The 16,283-nt window shown below is 49.8% G+C and overlaps 1 protein-coding gene across 1 annotated transcript in view; it reads left to right on the forward strand.

The window, feature by feature from the left end:
• The first annotated feature begins 9,157 nt into the window (after positions 1 to 9,157).
• Positions 9,158 to 16,283, forward strand: part of Selenbp1 (selenium binding protein 1) — a 12,261-nt gene continuing 5,135 nt past the window's right edge. Inside the window, exons 1-7 of the mRNA XM_029538040.1 lie at positions 9,158 to 9,258; positions 12,012 to 12,068; positions 12,208 to 12,320; positions 12,524 to 12,709; positions 13,232 to 13,352; positions 14,733 to 14,915; positions 15,135 to 15,534. Coding sequence (XP_029393900.1) covers positions 9,255 to 9,258; positions 12,012 to 12,068; positions 12,208 to 12,320; positions 12,524 to 12,709; positions 13,232 to 13,352; positions 14,733 to 14,915; positions 15,135 to 15,534 — 1,064 coding nt within the window. The 5' untranslated portion in view covers positions 9,158 to 9,254. The remainder of the gene's footprint in view (positions 9,259 to 12,011; positions 12,069 to 12,207; positions 12,321 to 12,523; positions 12,710 to 13,231; positions 13,353 to 14,732; positions 14,916 to 15,134; positions 15,535 to 16,283) is intronic.

The raw sequence follows: 16,283 nt of genomic DNA on the forward strand, positions 1-16,283 counted from the left end.
TACAGTGTACTTACATATAATAAATAAAATAAATCTTTTTTTTAAAAAAAAGAATTTGACTAGGGGAAATAAGCTATAATTGCTAAGTACAGGGGTACAAATTAATTTATCAATGACATCCTTAAACAGTAAAGCAAACATTGATATTACCTCTTTTTCACTTTTACTTCACGACATGGTTTCACCCAAGTTGCCCAGGCTAGTCTTGAGTTAAACCTGTAGCCCAGGCTAGTCTTGAACTTGTAATCGTTTGCCTCAGCCTGTGTGCCACCAGACCCAACTCTTTATGGGTTTTAGATGGAGTCTTCTATAGCTCAGACTGTCCTCAAACCCCCTGTATACCTGAGAGTGACTTTGAGCTAACTCTTGCCTCCTTCGCTCACGTGCTTGGGTTTCAATCATTCACCACCACCAGATAATTGTTAATCTTCTTATTAAAAGTTCTGAAATTAAAAAGTCTACTGCTTGGTAAGATTATATGGATAGTTGATTGCCTAAGTTACTGAGTAGAAGGAAAAAGCCAGGGGAAGATGCCCAGTATCAAAGGTGAAATTACATGGTGCTCAGCCCATTTCACGTGGTTTCTCTTTGATGTTTGGCACTGCCTAAGATGTTTATGATATCTGTCACTGTTGTAGATGCACACCAGACCCCAGCACAACCGTAGTCATTTCTCTGATATTCCTGCGGTGGCTTACTCCCACTGAGATGAGATCTGCAGCGCCAGGAATGCAGCCACTGGTATAGACTGCTTGGCAAGCATGCAGGAAGCCCTGAGGCTCATCCCAGCTATGAATGAACCTGCCATGGCGGTACATAACTATAATCCCAGCCAGCACACGGAAACAGAGGCAGGAGGATCAGAAGTCTAAGGTCATCTTCAGCTAAATAGGAAGTCAGAAGTCAGCCTGGCTAGAGATTCCATCAACAGGAAGGAAGGAAGGAAGGAAGGAAGGGAGGGAGGGAGGGAGGGAGGGAGGGAGGGAGGGAGAGAGGAAGGGAGGGAGAGAGGAAAGAAGAGAGGGAGAGAGGGAGGACAGTCGGCCTATAATTAATCTAAGAGACAGTAAGCCCTTTCCCACTTACTGCATCCAATACAACTTTTGATTGATCTTTGCTGTTTGGGTTTTTTTCAAAGATTTATTTATTTTATGTGAGTACCCTGTTGCTTTCTTCAGACACACCAGAAGAGAACATCAGATTCCATTACAGATGATTGTGAGACACCATGTGGTTGCTGGGAATTGAACTCAGTTCCTCTAGGAAGAGGAGTCAGTGCTCTTAACCGCTGAGCCATCTCTCCAGCCAGATCTTTGTTGTTTTGTTTGAGGTGTTCTGTGTGTTTGTTTTTAAGATGGGGTCTCACGTAGCCTGGGCTGGTCTTGAAATGGCTGTGTAGCTGAGGAGAACCCAGAACTCCTGATCTCCGATTCCTGGGATCAGACAGGCCTGAGACTCCATACCTGGCTCTTGATTAATCTTTGTATCATTATCTGCATATAAGCAGGGTGGTGGCTTTATGATGTGTTAACTTAGAATGAATGGAGAACAGACTTACTTGTGAAAGACAGAGGGAAATTTGAGAATAGAGCAATTGTTTTTTTTTTCACCCCTTTTTGTGTTGTCCTGGATTTTGAACTCAGAGCCTCAGGCATGGTGTGTCCCACCACTGGGCTGCACTTCCAGCCAATAATTGCTTTTACTTGCTTTTTTGTGCCTTATGTGTATATGTGTGCACATTCATGTGTGTGAACATGGGAGGCTTGGTGTCATGGAACATTTTGGAAGTCAGTGGACAGCCTTGGGTATCAGTCTTGAGCTTGCCCCTCATTTGACAGGATCTCTAGTTTTTAGGTGCCTAGGGTTCTCCTGTCTCCACCCCACATCTCTCCTCCGGGGCACTGGAAATGCAGATACACACAACTGCTCCTGGCTTCACACGTGTTCTGGGGATTCAAACCCAGGTCCTCACACATGTATGATGAGGTTTCACCAACTGACCCATCTCCCCAGCCCAACAACTGCTTTTTAAAACAGCGAACAGGGTCTGGAGAGATGGCTCAGCGGTTAAGAGCATTGACTGTGCTCCCAGAGGTCCTGAGTTCAATTCCCAGCAACCACATGGTGGCTCACAACCATCTGTAATCGAGTCTAATGCCCTCTTCTGGTATGTCTGAAGAGAGTGACAGTGTACTCACATATATTAAATAAATAAATAAAATTAAAAAAAAAAGAAAAAAGAAAAAAAAAAAAGCGCGAACACCGGTGCCTAATCGCGAGGCCACAGCCCCCGCTCAGCTCTGCTCACTATGAGGCAAGTTCTGATAAAAAAAAAAAAAAGCTATGGTGCACTACTAGGAGTTTAAAGAGTTGCCCCAGAGATAAGCCTGCATGCAGCCCAGAGGTGAAAGGAGGCTGCCCTAAACACAAAGAAAGAACCTGGAGATGCTGAGTTTGAAGCCAGTATCAGCCAGAGAGGGTGGTACTTGTAAGTATTTGGAGATAGAAACACTGTCCTGTGGTAGCTCTCCCAATCAGCTCTCCATAGGAGCCTGGTGGACCGCATCATTTAAAAATGTTCCTCCTTTTCTCTGAGCATGCGTGTTATCCTGAGCACCAGGGTGTGAACTCATTGTTGTTCAGAAAAAAACACAAGGTAAACTGTGGGGAAACCGGTTCAAATGTAAGACAAAGGAAAATGCTGCCTTCCACTGAGTTTGCCCAGGGCTGTGCTTCAGCTAACTGTTGAGAGCCTGGTCTGGCCTGGTGTCAGCCATGTTGGGCAACAGGTTTAGTCTCCAGTGCTCCCTTCCTCTGAGGGTGTGTACTTGGTCCTTTCATATGAGGGAAAATGAATAGAACACAATTCAAAACACCGCACAGCTGCGAAAGATCTCAACCTGTGCAGTCAGGCCCGCCTCAAGCCTTTACATGCTGCATCTTCATGTTCCAGATATTCTGCACATACAAACCTTCTCACACTTTACATATCAGACGACCCTGCGGAATATGGCGCTCTACACTGTCTTAGTTACACTTATTATGCCGTAATGAAACACTATGGCAGAAAGCAAGCTGGGGAGGAAAAGGTTTAGTTAGGTTACTATAGTCCACTGAGGGAAGCCAAGGCAGGAACTCACACAGGGCAGGAACCTGGAGGCAGGAGCTGATGGGAGGCCATGGAGGGGTGCTGCTAACTGGCTTGCTCCTTAAGATTTGCTCAGCCTGCTTTCTCATAGCACCCAGGATCTCCAGGCCAGGAAATTTGCCACACACAATGACCATCAAAAGTGCCCTACAGGGTTGTCTATAGGCCAGTCTTATGAAGGCAATTCCCTCCTTTCTGATGACTCTGGCTTGGGTCAAGATGACATATCCAGCCTTTATTTATATTTTTCCCTTAATGCTTTTATTTGAGCTTTTCCTTTCAAAAGGACCACATGCTTATTTAAAACACACACACACACACACACACACACACACACACAAGTATATAAAACGATAATGGGAACTCCTCTCCTCCTTCATCTGCTCCAGGTAGGTGACAGCAGGTACCACTGGGGCTGTAAGTCCTCCCAGTTGCTCTGCTGCAGGGACAGGATCTGCCCAGGCCTCACTGCTCTACCATGAAGACCTCCTTTCTCAGTCCTGTACACAGCCACTTCTTCACTTCGGTTCCCTCACAGAGAACCAGACTGTGTCTGTCCTGGGACTTCTAAGAAACGAACCCCCATAGTCTTAGTATTCTTTCAGGATCTTCCATCTCCCAGGCTCCCTTTCCCCTCAAGACCGAAAACAGCGAAGGAAACACAGAGAGCATGGCAGGGCTGCAAGAACTGTGTGTCCCAGATCAGGGAGGCTGTTAAGTCTCCTGCTCTGCATCTCCCAGTGGCCTTGACTCTGTCTGGGCCCTTCACCCCCTCACAGGCACCAAGAAGATGGTCTCTCCTAAAGACTAGATGTACTGATGCAAGCCAATTACTCATTTTTCCCTCCCTATATCTTGTCTTTTGTGTGTAAGCATCTGTGTGCCTGTGTGATCGTGTGTGCACCTGGGTATGCAGGCGCAGTGCACAGAGTTGACCTTGGCTTTTTGCGCCAGTGCTGAGGACCAAACTCAGATCCTCACTCTTACAAGATACCTTACTTATTTCCTGCTGTGACAAAAGTACTCTAACAAAAGCAATTAAAGAATGGGAGGGTTGGGCTGGAGAGATGGCTGAGCAGTTAGAAGCACTGACTGTTTTCCAGAGGTCCTGAGTTCAATTCCCAGCAACCATATGGTGACTCACAACCATCTGTAATGGGATCTGATGTCCTCTTCTGGTGTGTCTGAAGACGGTGACAGTGTACACTCACATATATAAAAATAAATAAATCTTAAAAGAAAAAAAAAATAGAAGGACTTGTCTGTGGAGAAGGCTCAGCTGTCAAGAGCACCTGTGGGCCTGAGTTCAGTTCCCAGAATGTACATGCAGGCTCACAGCTCTCTGTAATTCCAGTGCTCGGGGACTGACACCCTCGTACAGACATACATACAGGCAAAATACCAATGCACATGAAATATTAAATAAATAAATCAAGCTAGGCCGTGGTAGCTCACTTAGGAGGCAGACAGGTGGATCTCTGAGTTCGAGACCAGCCTAGTTAGTCCACAGTGTGAGTACACAGAGAACCCCTGGCTCGAAAATTAATTAATTAGCTGGTTAATTAATTAATTTATTTATTTAAAAAAGAGCAAGAGAGGGCCAGGTGGTGACAGTGCATGCTTTTAGTTCCAGCAGTTGGGAGGCAGAGACAGGTAGACAGACCTTTGGATTCAAGGCCAGCCTGGTGTACAGAGAGAGTTACAGGACAACCAGAAGTACACAGAAGAACCTTGTCTCAAACAACAACAAGAAGAAGAAACAAATGACATAAAATAAAAAGGGAGGGCTGGGGCCGGGGCCGGGGCCGGGGCTGGGGCTGGGGCCGGGGAGAAAACAGCAGTTTAAAAGCACTGACTGTTTTTGCAGAGGACCTGGGTTCCACTCCCAGCACCCACATGGTAGCTCACAGCCATCTGTAACTCCAGTTCTAGGGGTCCAATACTCTCTTCTGGCTTCCTTGGGCACTAGGCACGCACCTGGTGCACAATAATTGCAGACAACTATTCATACATATAAAATAAATCTTTAAAAGAAACACAGCAGGGAGTCAAAGAGGCAGATCTTGAAGCACCTTCTCACAATGCACGTGTTCAGGGAGAAGGGGAGCTGGAAGTTTGCCGCTAGCCTGCTCCATTTTATTCAGCCTAGGACCCAATTGAGAAAAAACAGGCAGAGACAAAAGCATCCTCCTCCCCTGGCCTGAAACAGGCATTCGGCAGAAAGCCTGGCCCAGATGGGTGCTGGCTCTTCCTGCCTCAGAGATCTGGATTAGAAGTGGATCTTCCCACTTCAAATTATGTCCCCCACCCCCACCAAAAAAAAAAAAAAAAATCCCTCACAGCTGTGCTTTCCCATTTTGGGGGGGGTTTAGTTAATTCCAGATGTAGTCAAGTTGACAGCCAAGAACAGCCATCAGACTCTGAGACTTTGAATTCATGATTCTTATATGGCAGCCTCCAGTGACACAGAATTGCAGGCTTGACCCACCAGGCACAGTTTCCTTTGTCTTCTCACTTTATTTTTGAGCATCAGCTCCAGCATCTCCCTCCCTTCTCTTTTTGTTTTGTTTTGTTTTTTGAGACAGGGTTTTTCTGTATAGGCCTGGCTGTCCTGGAACTCACTCTGTAGACCAGGCTGGCCCTGAACTCAGAAATCTGCCTGCCTCTGCCTCCCAAGTGCTGGGATTAAAGGCATGTGTCACCACCCCCGACTCCTCCCTTCTCTTCACTGGGTTTATTTTATTTTTCCTTTTTTCACCATCCTCCCATGTTGCCCATCTCGAAGCCTGTTAATGGGCCCAAGGAGTCTGGCTGAAGGTGGGTATAAGAAGGTGCCCAGGGAGCAGCCTGACCTCCTGTGGCATGCCCCGTGTCAGGGCCTCCACTTCTGTTCTCAGAATCCAGGGCCGAAGTCTACAAGCAATATTAACTAGACGCTAGACCCTCTGTCTCCTCCGTAGCTGCCATGGCCTGGGCTTAGAAACAGCAGCAACAAATGCAGGCCCCGCTCCCTGGTCCTCCGAGCCCATTGCGGTGGTGGGGTACTGGCAGGCTGGCTCACACAGGGTTAGCTTTAGGTACGTCCTAGCTACCACCACTCACTGTGAATACCACATCAGCCTGGTTGGCTTCTGGCTAGAGAAGGTCAAGCTAGATCGCGGAGTGAGCCCTTCGGCTCCTGAGAAGAACCCGCAGCAGCTGCTGGGAGTGGGCAGAGGTCCTTCCACCCCCACTCTGGAAGCCCAAGGCCCTGGGGTGGTTCTGTCCGTAGCTGGCTTCTCTCCCTGGACTGGATTGGGACAACTTCTCCCTAAAACAGCTTCATTAGCTCTGAAGCAAGATGTTAGTGAGAAAACCAGCAGGCTGAAGTTAGGGGTGCTACGGAGGAAGCTGCCAAGACCAGCCAGGTCAGAGTGCAGGGCCAGGAATGAGCCCGTTGTCAAAACAGACTCAAGGACAAACAAAACTCGCCAGTGCCTCCTTTGGATTTATTGACTTAGGAGGGCAAGTAAGGAAGCAGCCTCAGGGCAGATGCACACACTGGGCCAGCTTAGTAGCCTCAGGGCAGATGCACACACTAGGACAGCTTAGCAGCCTCAGGGCAGATGCACACACTAGGACAGTTTAGCAGTCTCAGGGCAGATGCACACACTAGGTCAGCTTAGCAGCCTCAGGGCAGATGCACACACTAGGTCAGCTTAGCAGCCTCAGGGCAGCTGCACACACTAGGTCAGCTTAGCAGCCTCAGGGCAGCTGCACATACTAGGCCAGCTTTGCTGGCTGGCTGGATGGTGAGCAGTGAAAAAGATAACATAGTGAGCCAAGAAATTCATTTTTGTTGATTCATTTTCTCTACCCCCTTAAATCATTTTAAAAAATTATGTATTTACTTAACGTGTATGTGTGTGCCTGAACGTATGGATGTGCACCGTGTGCCCATGGAGACCAGAAGAGGGCATTAGATTTCCTGGAATTTGCGTTGCTTGTGAGCCGCCCATTGTTGGGGGCTGGGAACTGAACCTATGTCTTCTGCAAGAGCAGCAAATGCTCTTAAATACTGAGCCCCCACTTACATCAGTTTCAATGAACTTTTGTACATTCCAGGTTTAGAAGCTCATGCCTTGAATCCACACAAGGTTTAGCTTGGCGTTTACTGTGTAGACCAGGCTGGCCTCTGACTCCATGTTAAGATTACAGGAGTGTGCTACCACACCTAGGCTGGAGAACTTTATGATGAGCTTCTGAAGAAAGGTGACCAGTGCACTGAGCCCTGTTTTGCACACACACCCCCAACACACACCTTCCTTTCTTCCCTTCCACAAAGTACATTTACATCTGATACTCTACTCGGTGAGTTAATCCAGAGAAATTCCCCTCAGGCCTCTCAGCTGGGCTAGCTTCTTCCTTCAGAAGTAAAAGGTGGCTTACAATGCATCCCGTGAGCTCCAGCCCTGCCACCAGAGGCCTGCCTTCCCTCGATCATAACTGTCCCTAGGGCGATTTCTTGCGGTGGTTATCTTGAGCCCATGTTACCCATTTCCCTATTCAATGAGAGCCTCACCTCAGAACTTTTATCTAAGATGCAAGTAGTGTCTCACCGACAGTTGGATTCCCTGAAGTGTGTGGACAGGAGCTTTTTTCCCTGGGCACGCAGCTCACAGCTCCCGCTGAGGACAGTGGGAGCCCTGCTCCATGGTGAAAAGGGTTGCATAGTCCTCCTGCTGAGCCCTTCAGACCCAGACTTTCCTAGGTGAAGGGCAGCCCTGCACGGGGTTAACAGGACCAGGCCTCAGCCTAGCTTTGAGGAGCCCTGTTAATGGGCCTCAGTGGGAGAGGATATGTCTAATCCTGTTGGGACTAGATGTCCCAGGGTGGGGTGGTACCCAAGGGGGGGGGGAGCCTTCCCCTTCTCTAAGGGTGTAAGAGGGGGAGGGGTTTATAAGGGCAGGACTGGGTGGAGAGGATGGAGAGGGGGGCTGCTGTAGTGAATAAAAATAAATAAATTATTGGAAAAAAAAGAAAGAAAAAGTTCTTCAGCAAGCAGTGCCTTACTCATGTATGTTACAGCCGCAGGCTTAGTAACCTGCGCAGACACTTACTCTTCAAGCTAGAGGACCCACCCCAAGACAGGCAGTGCCCCTGAACATTTTTTGTCTCCGCTCAGTTGGGGACAGTAGCATCTGTTGGCCACCTCTCTGACCCAGCATCCAGCCCCTCAGGGCAGCAGACTCTGCGGCGAGGGGGAGGTAGTTCACTTTTACCTCCTGGGGTTTATGAGGGCAATTGGCAGTAATAGCAAGCACTAGGCTTTCTCCCACTTCAAAGCTCAAGGCTCATGAGTGGTTCTGGGAAAGGTGGGACCTAGGCTCACCCCTCAGCCTCAGCCTGGGATGAGGGGTCTGGGTGATCAGAGCTGGGTTTTTTTGGAGCATGAATGTCTAGAAGAAGAGGAGAATCTTCAGAGAAAGCTGGCTTTCGATGCAGCAGTAGGAACAAACAGGTCCACAGTCCTGGGTACCCTGAAATGTCCACGGGCATGGCCAGACACATAAACGAGCATTTGAAGGCACAGGAACATGGGAATGCATACATATAAACACTCCTCTCACACAGTTCCTGCTCACATGGACACACACAAGCATATTCATGTCCAGACGGAAGCACATACAAATTCACACCTGTGCATACACAAACATAAAGGCACATGCATAGGAACCCACAGGAGAATGCTACACAGGCACACAAACTTAATATATACCTAGGTACCCACTAATAGCACAGATCTATTTGCATGTGTATATACACGTATACATGTGCACAAGTGTGCGTGTGTATACAGGTGTGCATGCATGCACACACACACACACCCAGTAATTTGAACAGTCAGGCCACTTGACAGCATCCTGGCTAGCTGCCCTTTATAGTTTACCCTGGAAGGCAGCCAGGTCCCTCCCCATGCTCCACCTCTCCCCCAATTGGTTGCTTAAATTCCCTCCCTTTGCCCCTTGCCTGTGCAGTCTGCACTCACTACCAGCACTGGTCTCTGCTGAGACTCTGCCCACTCCTGGCAAATCCTGCAGGACTCGAGTGTCAGCCAGACAACAGCATGGGTAAGGAAAGGGGTCCCAAACCATGTGTAGGCCGCCTGTCGTTTGGAGGGTCCTCCTCCTTCCGGGAAATGACTCTGAACTGCGGGCGGGACCCTGAAGAGAGAGTTGGACTCTTGTCCCTACCCTGCAGGCATGCGCAAAGCAGCTCAAGTGAAAGTTTCACGCACACTATTTTTCAGCCTAGCCTAAGTTCTAAGGAACAGAAAGGGACTGCCAGAGATGGTGGTTTGTGAATCCTACCCAACCTCGGTAGAGGAAGGGGCAGGGGTAGGGGCAGTGCAGGTCGTCACCCTAGTAAATAGACGATTCTGGTTTTAGCACGGGGTCAATGGGTCGGGGGGGGGGTGGCGTTACAAAAGATCACGACAGCCTGGATCTCTCAAAGCGCTTCATATCCCCAGACAGCTGGGGAAGTCAGGGGCTCCCACACGAGCGAGCGCACTGAGGACCTGTTTCTGTGCCCCTCCCTAGTCCCACAGCCCTCTTATCCTTTTGCCTGTGAGCTCCTGGGTATCAGCCGAGAATCTGGGTTTAGGAAGGAATGTTGAGTCCCTGCTCCCCTTAGAGCTGGCTCTTCCCTGGGCTAGTAGAAAGACCAGTGGCCATCCTGGCACAGAAAACCCACTTGAACTTTGCCTGGGTTCCCCAAACTCAGAATGTCATAGCCCTTGCTTAAAATGCTTAAGACTGGAGGATGCCACACAGAGAAAGATGGTGCCCCAGGCAGCCAAGCAGCCTGGACCAAGCCTGGGGTGGTGGGACAAACCTCCTCCACTTCTCTCCTCTCCTTACAGGTGTTTTTATTTTATGAACATTTGTCTGTATGTACATGTGTAGCACATGTGTGTCTAGTGCCAACTGGGGCCAGAAGAAGGTGTCAGACAGTTCTGAGTTCTATGGGTGTGCTCTTAACCCCTGAGCCGTCTCTTGAGCCCTAGAACAGCGTTTTGTTGTTGTTGTTGCTGTTGTGAGGGTTGTTCGTTCGTGGTTGGTTGGTTGGTTGGTTTCTGAGACAGGGTCTCACTGTGTAGCTCAGGCTGACAGAGTTCCTCTGGACTCTGCCTCTTGAGCGCTGGCCTTCATGTGTTGCAGCCCTTTAAGTCAGTATGTGGTGGCTGGCCTGTCACCTCAGTGCTGAGGCAGAAGGAGCTTGGTGAGTTGCAGGTGGAGCCGGCTCCCCGACTCTACGACACTGTTACTGCTTCCCTACGTCATACGCCTTCCCCATGTGGATCTTCCCGGCAGCAGAAGAGGCTGCTGAGGCCTTCAGGCTTCCTTATCATTTCCTTACATGTTTACTTGATTTTGTCTGCATAGATGTTTGGCTTGCATTTATGTGCACCATATATGTGCCTTTATGTGTGAGGAGGCCAGAGAGGGTGTTGGATCTTCTGGAACTGGAGTTACAGTTCTCAGCCACCGTGTGGATGCTGTGAATCAAATCTGGATTCTTCATAAAAACCTGAACCATGTCTCTAACCTCTCTCCCGCCTGCTTGTGGACCTGGGTCAGGACAGGGGACAGAGCACAGTCCTGTGAGCTCCGCTTCAGAATTTCTTTCGATCTACATGAGCCTGTTCAACTCCTCCACAGACTGGCCCACACTCCAAAAGCTGGAATCTTGGCGACTGTCTCGTCAGACTGTAGGGTCCAGAAGGGCCTCTCCCTAAAGCTGTAGTCGCTAGGAGAAAGAAGCCTAAGGACACACAGCTGGTGTCAGTCTTGACCAAACACACCCACTCCCTGGCTTTTGATTGATTGTGTAATCCTGGGTGTGACCAACAACCCGGCTCAGGACCCCAGCTGGACAGAGGAAGTTCCTGGGTCCTGCCGTGGATGAATTTGGTGGAAGATGCAGCCGTCCCATTCTCAAGGGCTGCTCCTTAGAACAGACCTCAGAAGGTTGCCTACCTGGTTTAGGTCTCACAGAGGCCTCTCTGGGATTGTGTTTTGTCATGTTGACCCAAAAGCCTTTCAATGCTAGGGGTGTGTGTGTGTGTGTGTGTGTGTGTGTGTGTGTGTGTATGCACTGGTGAGTGATGCTGCCCTCAGAGGTCAGAGGCATCTGACCTCCCAGAGCTGAACTCTGTGCTTGCAGGTAGCTGGGGATTGAACTGCTGAGCCTCCCCAACTCAGTTTGTGTGGATGGTTTTGTTTTGTTTTTTTGAGACAGGGTCTTTCTATGTAACCCTGACTGTCCCAAAACTATGTAGACCAGGCTGGTCTTGAACTTGCAGATCTCCACCTGCTTCTCCTTGCTGGGATTAAAAGCATTAAAAGCATGAGCCCTGAATCAGTTTTTGCTATGCAGCAAGGCTAGTCTTGAACACTCGCTCCTCCTGCTTTTGCCTCCCTATGGCCACGTGCCCATCCCCCTGTGGTGTTCTCATTATCTCTTCTTCACATATGAACTGGAAACCGAGTTACATAATTTGCCCAAGTTCCTATGACTGGTCAGGTAGGCTACAGCAAGAATCGAAGTCAATGTACGATCACTGAGGACACAGGTTCTGTCCCACCACCTCCAGTCCACTTCCAGGTCATGTGGCGCCACTCTTCCACCTCACCCTCATCAGAGATGGGAGTCTGGGTTGGAGGATGGGTCGGGGTACTGGGCCAAAGTGATGGGGCTGGAATGGGGACGTGGGGCAGCGGTGAGTCTGCCTTGCCTGCCAGATGTGTCACCGGCTGCAGAAAGGGAGAATCACACTCCAAAGCAGGCCCCAGCCAATGTGTTCCCATTATTTCTACAGCTGCAAAATGCACAAAGTGTGGTCCAGGTTACCCCACCCCTCTGGAGGCCATGAAAGGTAATTGTGCATCTAAGGGCCGGCCCCTCTGCAGACCCCAGGGTGGGGTTGGGAGGCTGCAGATCTAGCTTTAGCCCTCTGGTCCTCCCCGAGCTGCCTCTGCCTGGTGGACCGCCACAACCTGCTTTCTACGTCCCAGGACCCCGAGAGGAGATTGTCTACTTGCCCTGCATTTACCGAAACACGGGCATCGAAGCCCCGGATTATTTGGCCACTGTGGATGTAGACCCTAAGTCTCCCCATTATAGCCAGGTGAGGTGAAGCATGGTCCCTAGTGCACCTGAGACTCCCACCACAGCCCCAGGTCCCTACCTCCACCCTTCTTTGTCCTCAGGGTAATAGAAGCTATTCATTGCATAGGATGCTCAACTGAAACCCTGCCTGTGCCGAGCCAAAAATGAGTCTGTAGAGGCAGGACCTGGGCAAACAGCATTTCCTGTCCCTCTCCATCCTAGGTCATCCACAGGTTGCCCATGCCCTATCTGAAGGATGAGCTGCACCACTCAGGATGGAACACCTGCAGCAGCTGCTTTGGGGACAGCACGAAGTCACGCAACAAGCTGATGCTGCCTTGTCTCATCTCCTCCCGCATCTACGTGGTGGATGTGGGCTCTGAGCCTCGTGCCCCGAAGTTGCACAAGGCATGTCCTTTGTCCTTGTGACCCTATTGAACCTGCTGGCCCAACAACCCCTAGACTAGCTGTCTCCAGATTTGACACAGGGTCTGGCTCAGCAGCGGGGTTCCTGAGCTGGCACTGTCAAGCAAGTTTCAAGCATGGGCTGGGATGCCAGGAGAGGAGGTTTGTTCTTTGAGCAGGGTGTCAGAGCCAGCTAGCTCAAGGCTTCTTCTCAACAAGTCATTGGATATCCATCCTCTCCACCAGATGCTCAGAGCTGACTGCTAAGGGTACAGAGCTAACAGTGGCCTGGAAGGGGCCCCAGGAGAGGGATGAGGGAAGGTCAATGCTCTCTGACTGGGGACTTACCAGTGGCTTCTCTGCCTCTCTCTTGCTGGTCTCCGAGTTACCAGACTGAATCTGTGCTGTCTTCCCTTAGGGAGAGGAAATGGAGGCAGGGTCCACAGACAAAGCAGGGAGAATGACAGCAGGTAGGAGAGACTCCTGGCTCTGTAAAGTTCTGACCCCGTTCCTCACCTTCTCCAGGTCATTGAAGCCAGCGAGATCAAAGCCAAGTGCAACCTGAGCAATATGCACACCAGCCACTGCCTGGCCAGCGGGGAGGTCATGGTCAGCTCCCTGGGGGATCCCCAGGGTCATGGCAAAGGTACCTGCTGGCACTGTGCGCTTGTAAAATCTCAGCAACTAAAAAGTGTGGGAGGCATCCCTCTGTGTGGGGAGCCATAGAGTGAGACACCAGGGGGAACTGGCTGAGTCCTATCCAGCATCTAACATGTCATCGAGTGACATCAGTTGTTTCAATTATTACTACAGTGAAGAGGCTCAGCTGGGCCTGGTCTTGTGGGATATAAGTTCAGCTATTTTCTAGTTCATAGCAGAAAGATCACAAGTTCAAGGCCTGTCTGGGAAACTTAGCAAGACTTTGTCTCAAAATACAAATAAAAGAAGACTGGAGTTACAACCCAGTGGTAGAGCACTTGCCTACATTATTGAAGTCCCAGTTTCAACCATCAGTACACACACACACACACACACACACACACACAATGAGCTGTAACTGCATGGTCAGGAGTCTGCCATAAGGATGTGGACTCTCATGTGAAGTTAGAAGTACCTGTGTAATATAACTGGCCTTTGTGAATTCATGAACAACCCTCACAGCCCTTGGCTTATGGGTTGTTTTGTTTTGTTGTTTTTTTTTTTTTTGTGGGTTTTGTTTGGTTGTTTGGGGTTTTTGTTGTTGTGGGGGGTTGGTTTTTTTTGGTTTTTTTTGTTTGTTTTTTTGTTTGTTTTTTTTTTTGGTTTGTTTTAGTTTTTAATATATCTGGGCACAGTGATGCACACATTTAGTCTCAGCATTTGGGAGGCTAAGGCAGGAAGAATTCTGTGAGTTCAAGGTCAGTCTGGTCTACATAGTGAGTTTTAGGACAGCTACATGGAGAAACCAGGTCCCAAGAACGAGGGAGAGAAGGGGGGGAGAGAAAAGGAGGGAGGGAAGAAAATGGAATGCACAAAGGATAGCTGGCTGGAAGGAACTGGAGCTCTGCCTGGAGCTGCTTGGGATTTTTTTTTTTGGGGGGGGTGGAGTTTTTTGAGACAGAGTTCCTCTGTGTAGCCCTGGTTGTCCTGGAACTCACTCTGTAGACCAGGCTGGCCTCGAACTCAGAAATCCGCCTGCCTCTGCCTCCCAAGTGCTGGGATTAAAGGCGTGAGCCACCACCGCCCTGCGCTGCTTGGGATTCTTACTGGACCAGCAAAGCTTAGACTCTGAGAAGAACCCACAGTGGTTGTGATAGCAGGTGATACTTAAGGGGTTCAGCCCCGGGCTTTCTGTTCAGAGGGAGAACATTTTCCCAAGCGCTCTAAGAGAAGGGTGAAGTTGCTAGGAGAAGTACAGAGTAAGGGCCTCCCTGACCCCTGCCATCTCTGAAGCAGATGTCCCCGCACCTGACCTCAGGATCTGGGCAGCCCGGAGGGAAAGAACGATGGCCCGCTGCCTCTACATAAGCCCCTTTTCTCTGCCCAGGGGGGTTTGTGCTGCTGGATGGGGAGACCTTCGAGGTGAAAGGGACATGGGAGAAGCCTGGGGGTGCAGCTCCAATGGGCTACGACTTCTGGTACCAGCCTCGACACAATGTCATGGTCAGCACTGAATGGGCAGCTCCCAATGTCTTCAAAGATGGCTTCAACCCGGCTCATGTGGAGGCTGGTGAGAATCACCCTAAGGGCAGGCAGGGTCCACAGCCCCTGCTTTCAGCTCTCTACCCTATAGCAGATCTGCACTTGTCTTGCTTAGAATGCTCAGACCTGCCCAGGAGTCCTCTGTGCCCATTTCCAGCTCCCCATCCTAGTTGGCACCCTGCCCCGGCCCATGCCCTCCCATCCTGACCTGAGCCCAACCTCTGGTCCCGATCCCCTCCCTGCTCAGGGCTGTACGGGAGCAGCGTACATGTGTGGGACTGGCAGCGCCATGAGATTATCCAGACCCTGCAAATGAAAGATGGGCTGATACCCCTGGAGATCCGCTTCCTGCATGACCCAAATGCCACCCAGGGTTTTGTAGGCTGCGCCCTCAGCTCCAACATCCAGCGCTTCTACAAGAATGAGGTAACTTTGACCCCAGCCTTCCACCCCACCACCAACTCTCACAAGGACCTCCTCCCAGACTTCACTGTCCATGGTTCTGGGCCCACAGCCAAGGCTTCCGCAGGAGGCAACGCCGCCTGCTCTCTGTGCCAGGCTAATTTCTACCTTGCCTTGTCTGTCTTCTGTCGCTGTAACTCAGCAACTGAGTGTCATAAGCAGGGTAAGGAAGGGAGGTTTATGTAGCTCACAGGTCTGAGGCTAGGCCATCCAAGGTTGAGGAATAGCGTCTGGTAAAAGAGCTCTCATTGGGATCTCTGCCTCTAGGGACTTTACTGGATGAGAGAGCCATCTGCAAGTAACAAACTGGCTTTGTTAATTGATCCATTTTCAAGATAACCATAAACATTCTCATGGGTGAATCCATCTTCTGTGAGCTCTGACTTAATTACCTAAAGGTCCCAACTAGTCACCAGGTGGTGGTATTTAATTAATCCCAGCACGTGGGAGAGCAGAAGCAGGTGAAGCTTTGTGGGGGCCAGCCTGGTCTACGTAACAAGTTCCAGACCACCCAAGCCCACGTAGTGAAACCATGCCACATGAAACAAACAGAAGCTGGAGAGCTGGCTCAGCGTTAGCGTCAGCCACTCTTCTGGGGGACCTGGCTTCCATTCCCAGCATCCACATGTGGCTGACAACTGCCTGTAACTCCAGTTCCAGACAATCTGAGTCTGCTCTGGCCTCTGCAGGCACCAGGAAGGCATGTGGTACACAGATATACATATAGGCAAAATACTCTTGTATGTAGAACAAAATAAAAGCAAATTAAGTTTAAAAACAAACAATAAATAAAACAAAGAGGTCCAAGGTCCCAGCTACCTAGTTAAAATGTAACCTTAGCACTTCAGAGGTGGAGGCAGGAGGATTGCAAGTCCCAAAAAATGAATAAATAAAAAGCCACAATTAAGGTCTCACCTCTTTTTTTTTTTTTTAA

This window comes from Mus pahari, chromosome 4 (genome assembly GCF_900095145.1).
Source record: "Mus pahari chromosome 4, PAHARI_EIJ_v1.1, whole genome shotgun sequence".
Lineage (NCBI taxonomy): Eukaryota > Metazoa > Chordata > Mammalia > Rodentia > Muridae > Mus > Mus pahari.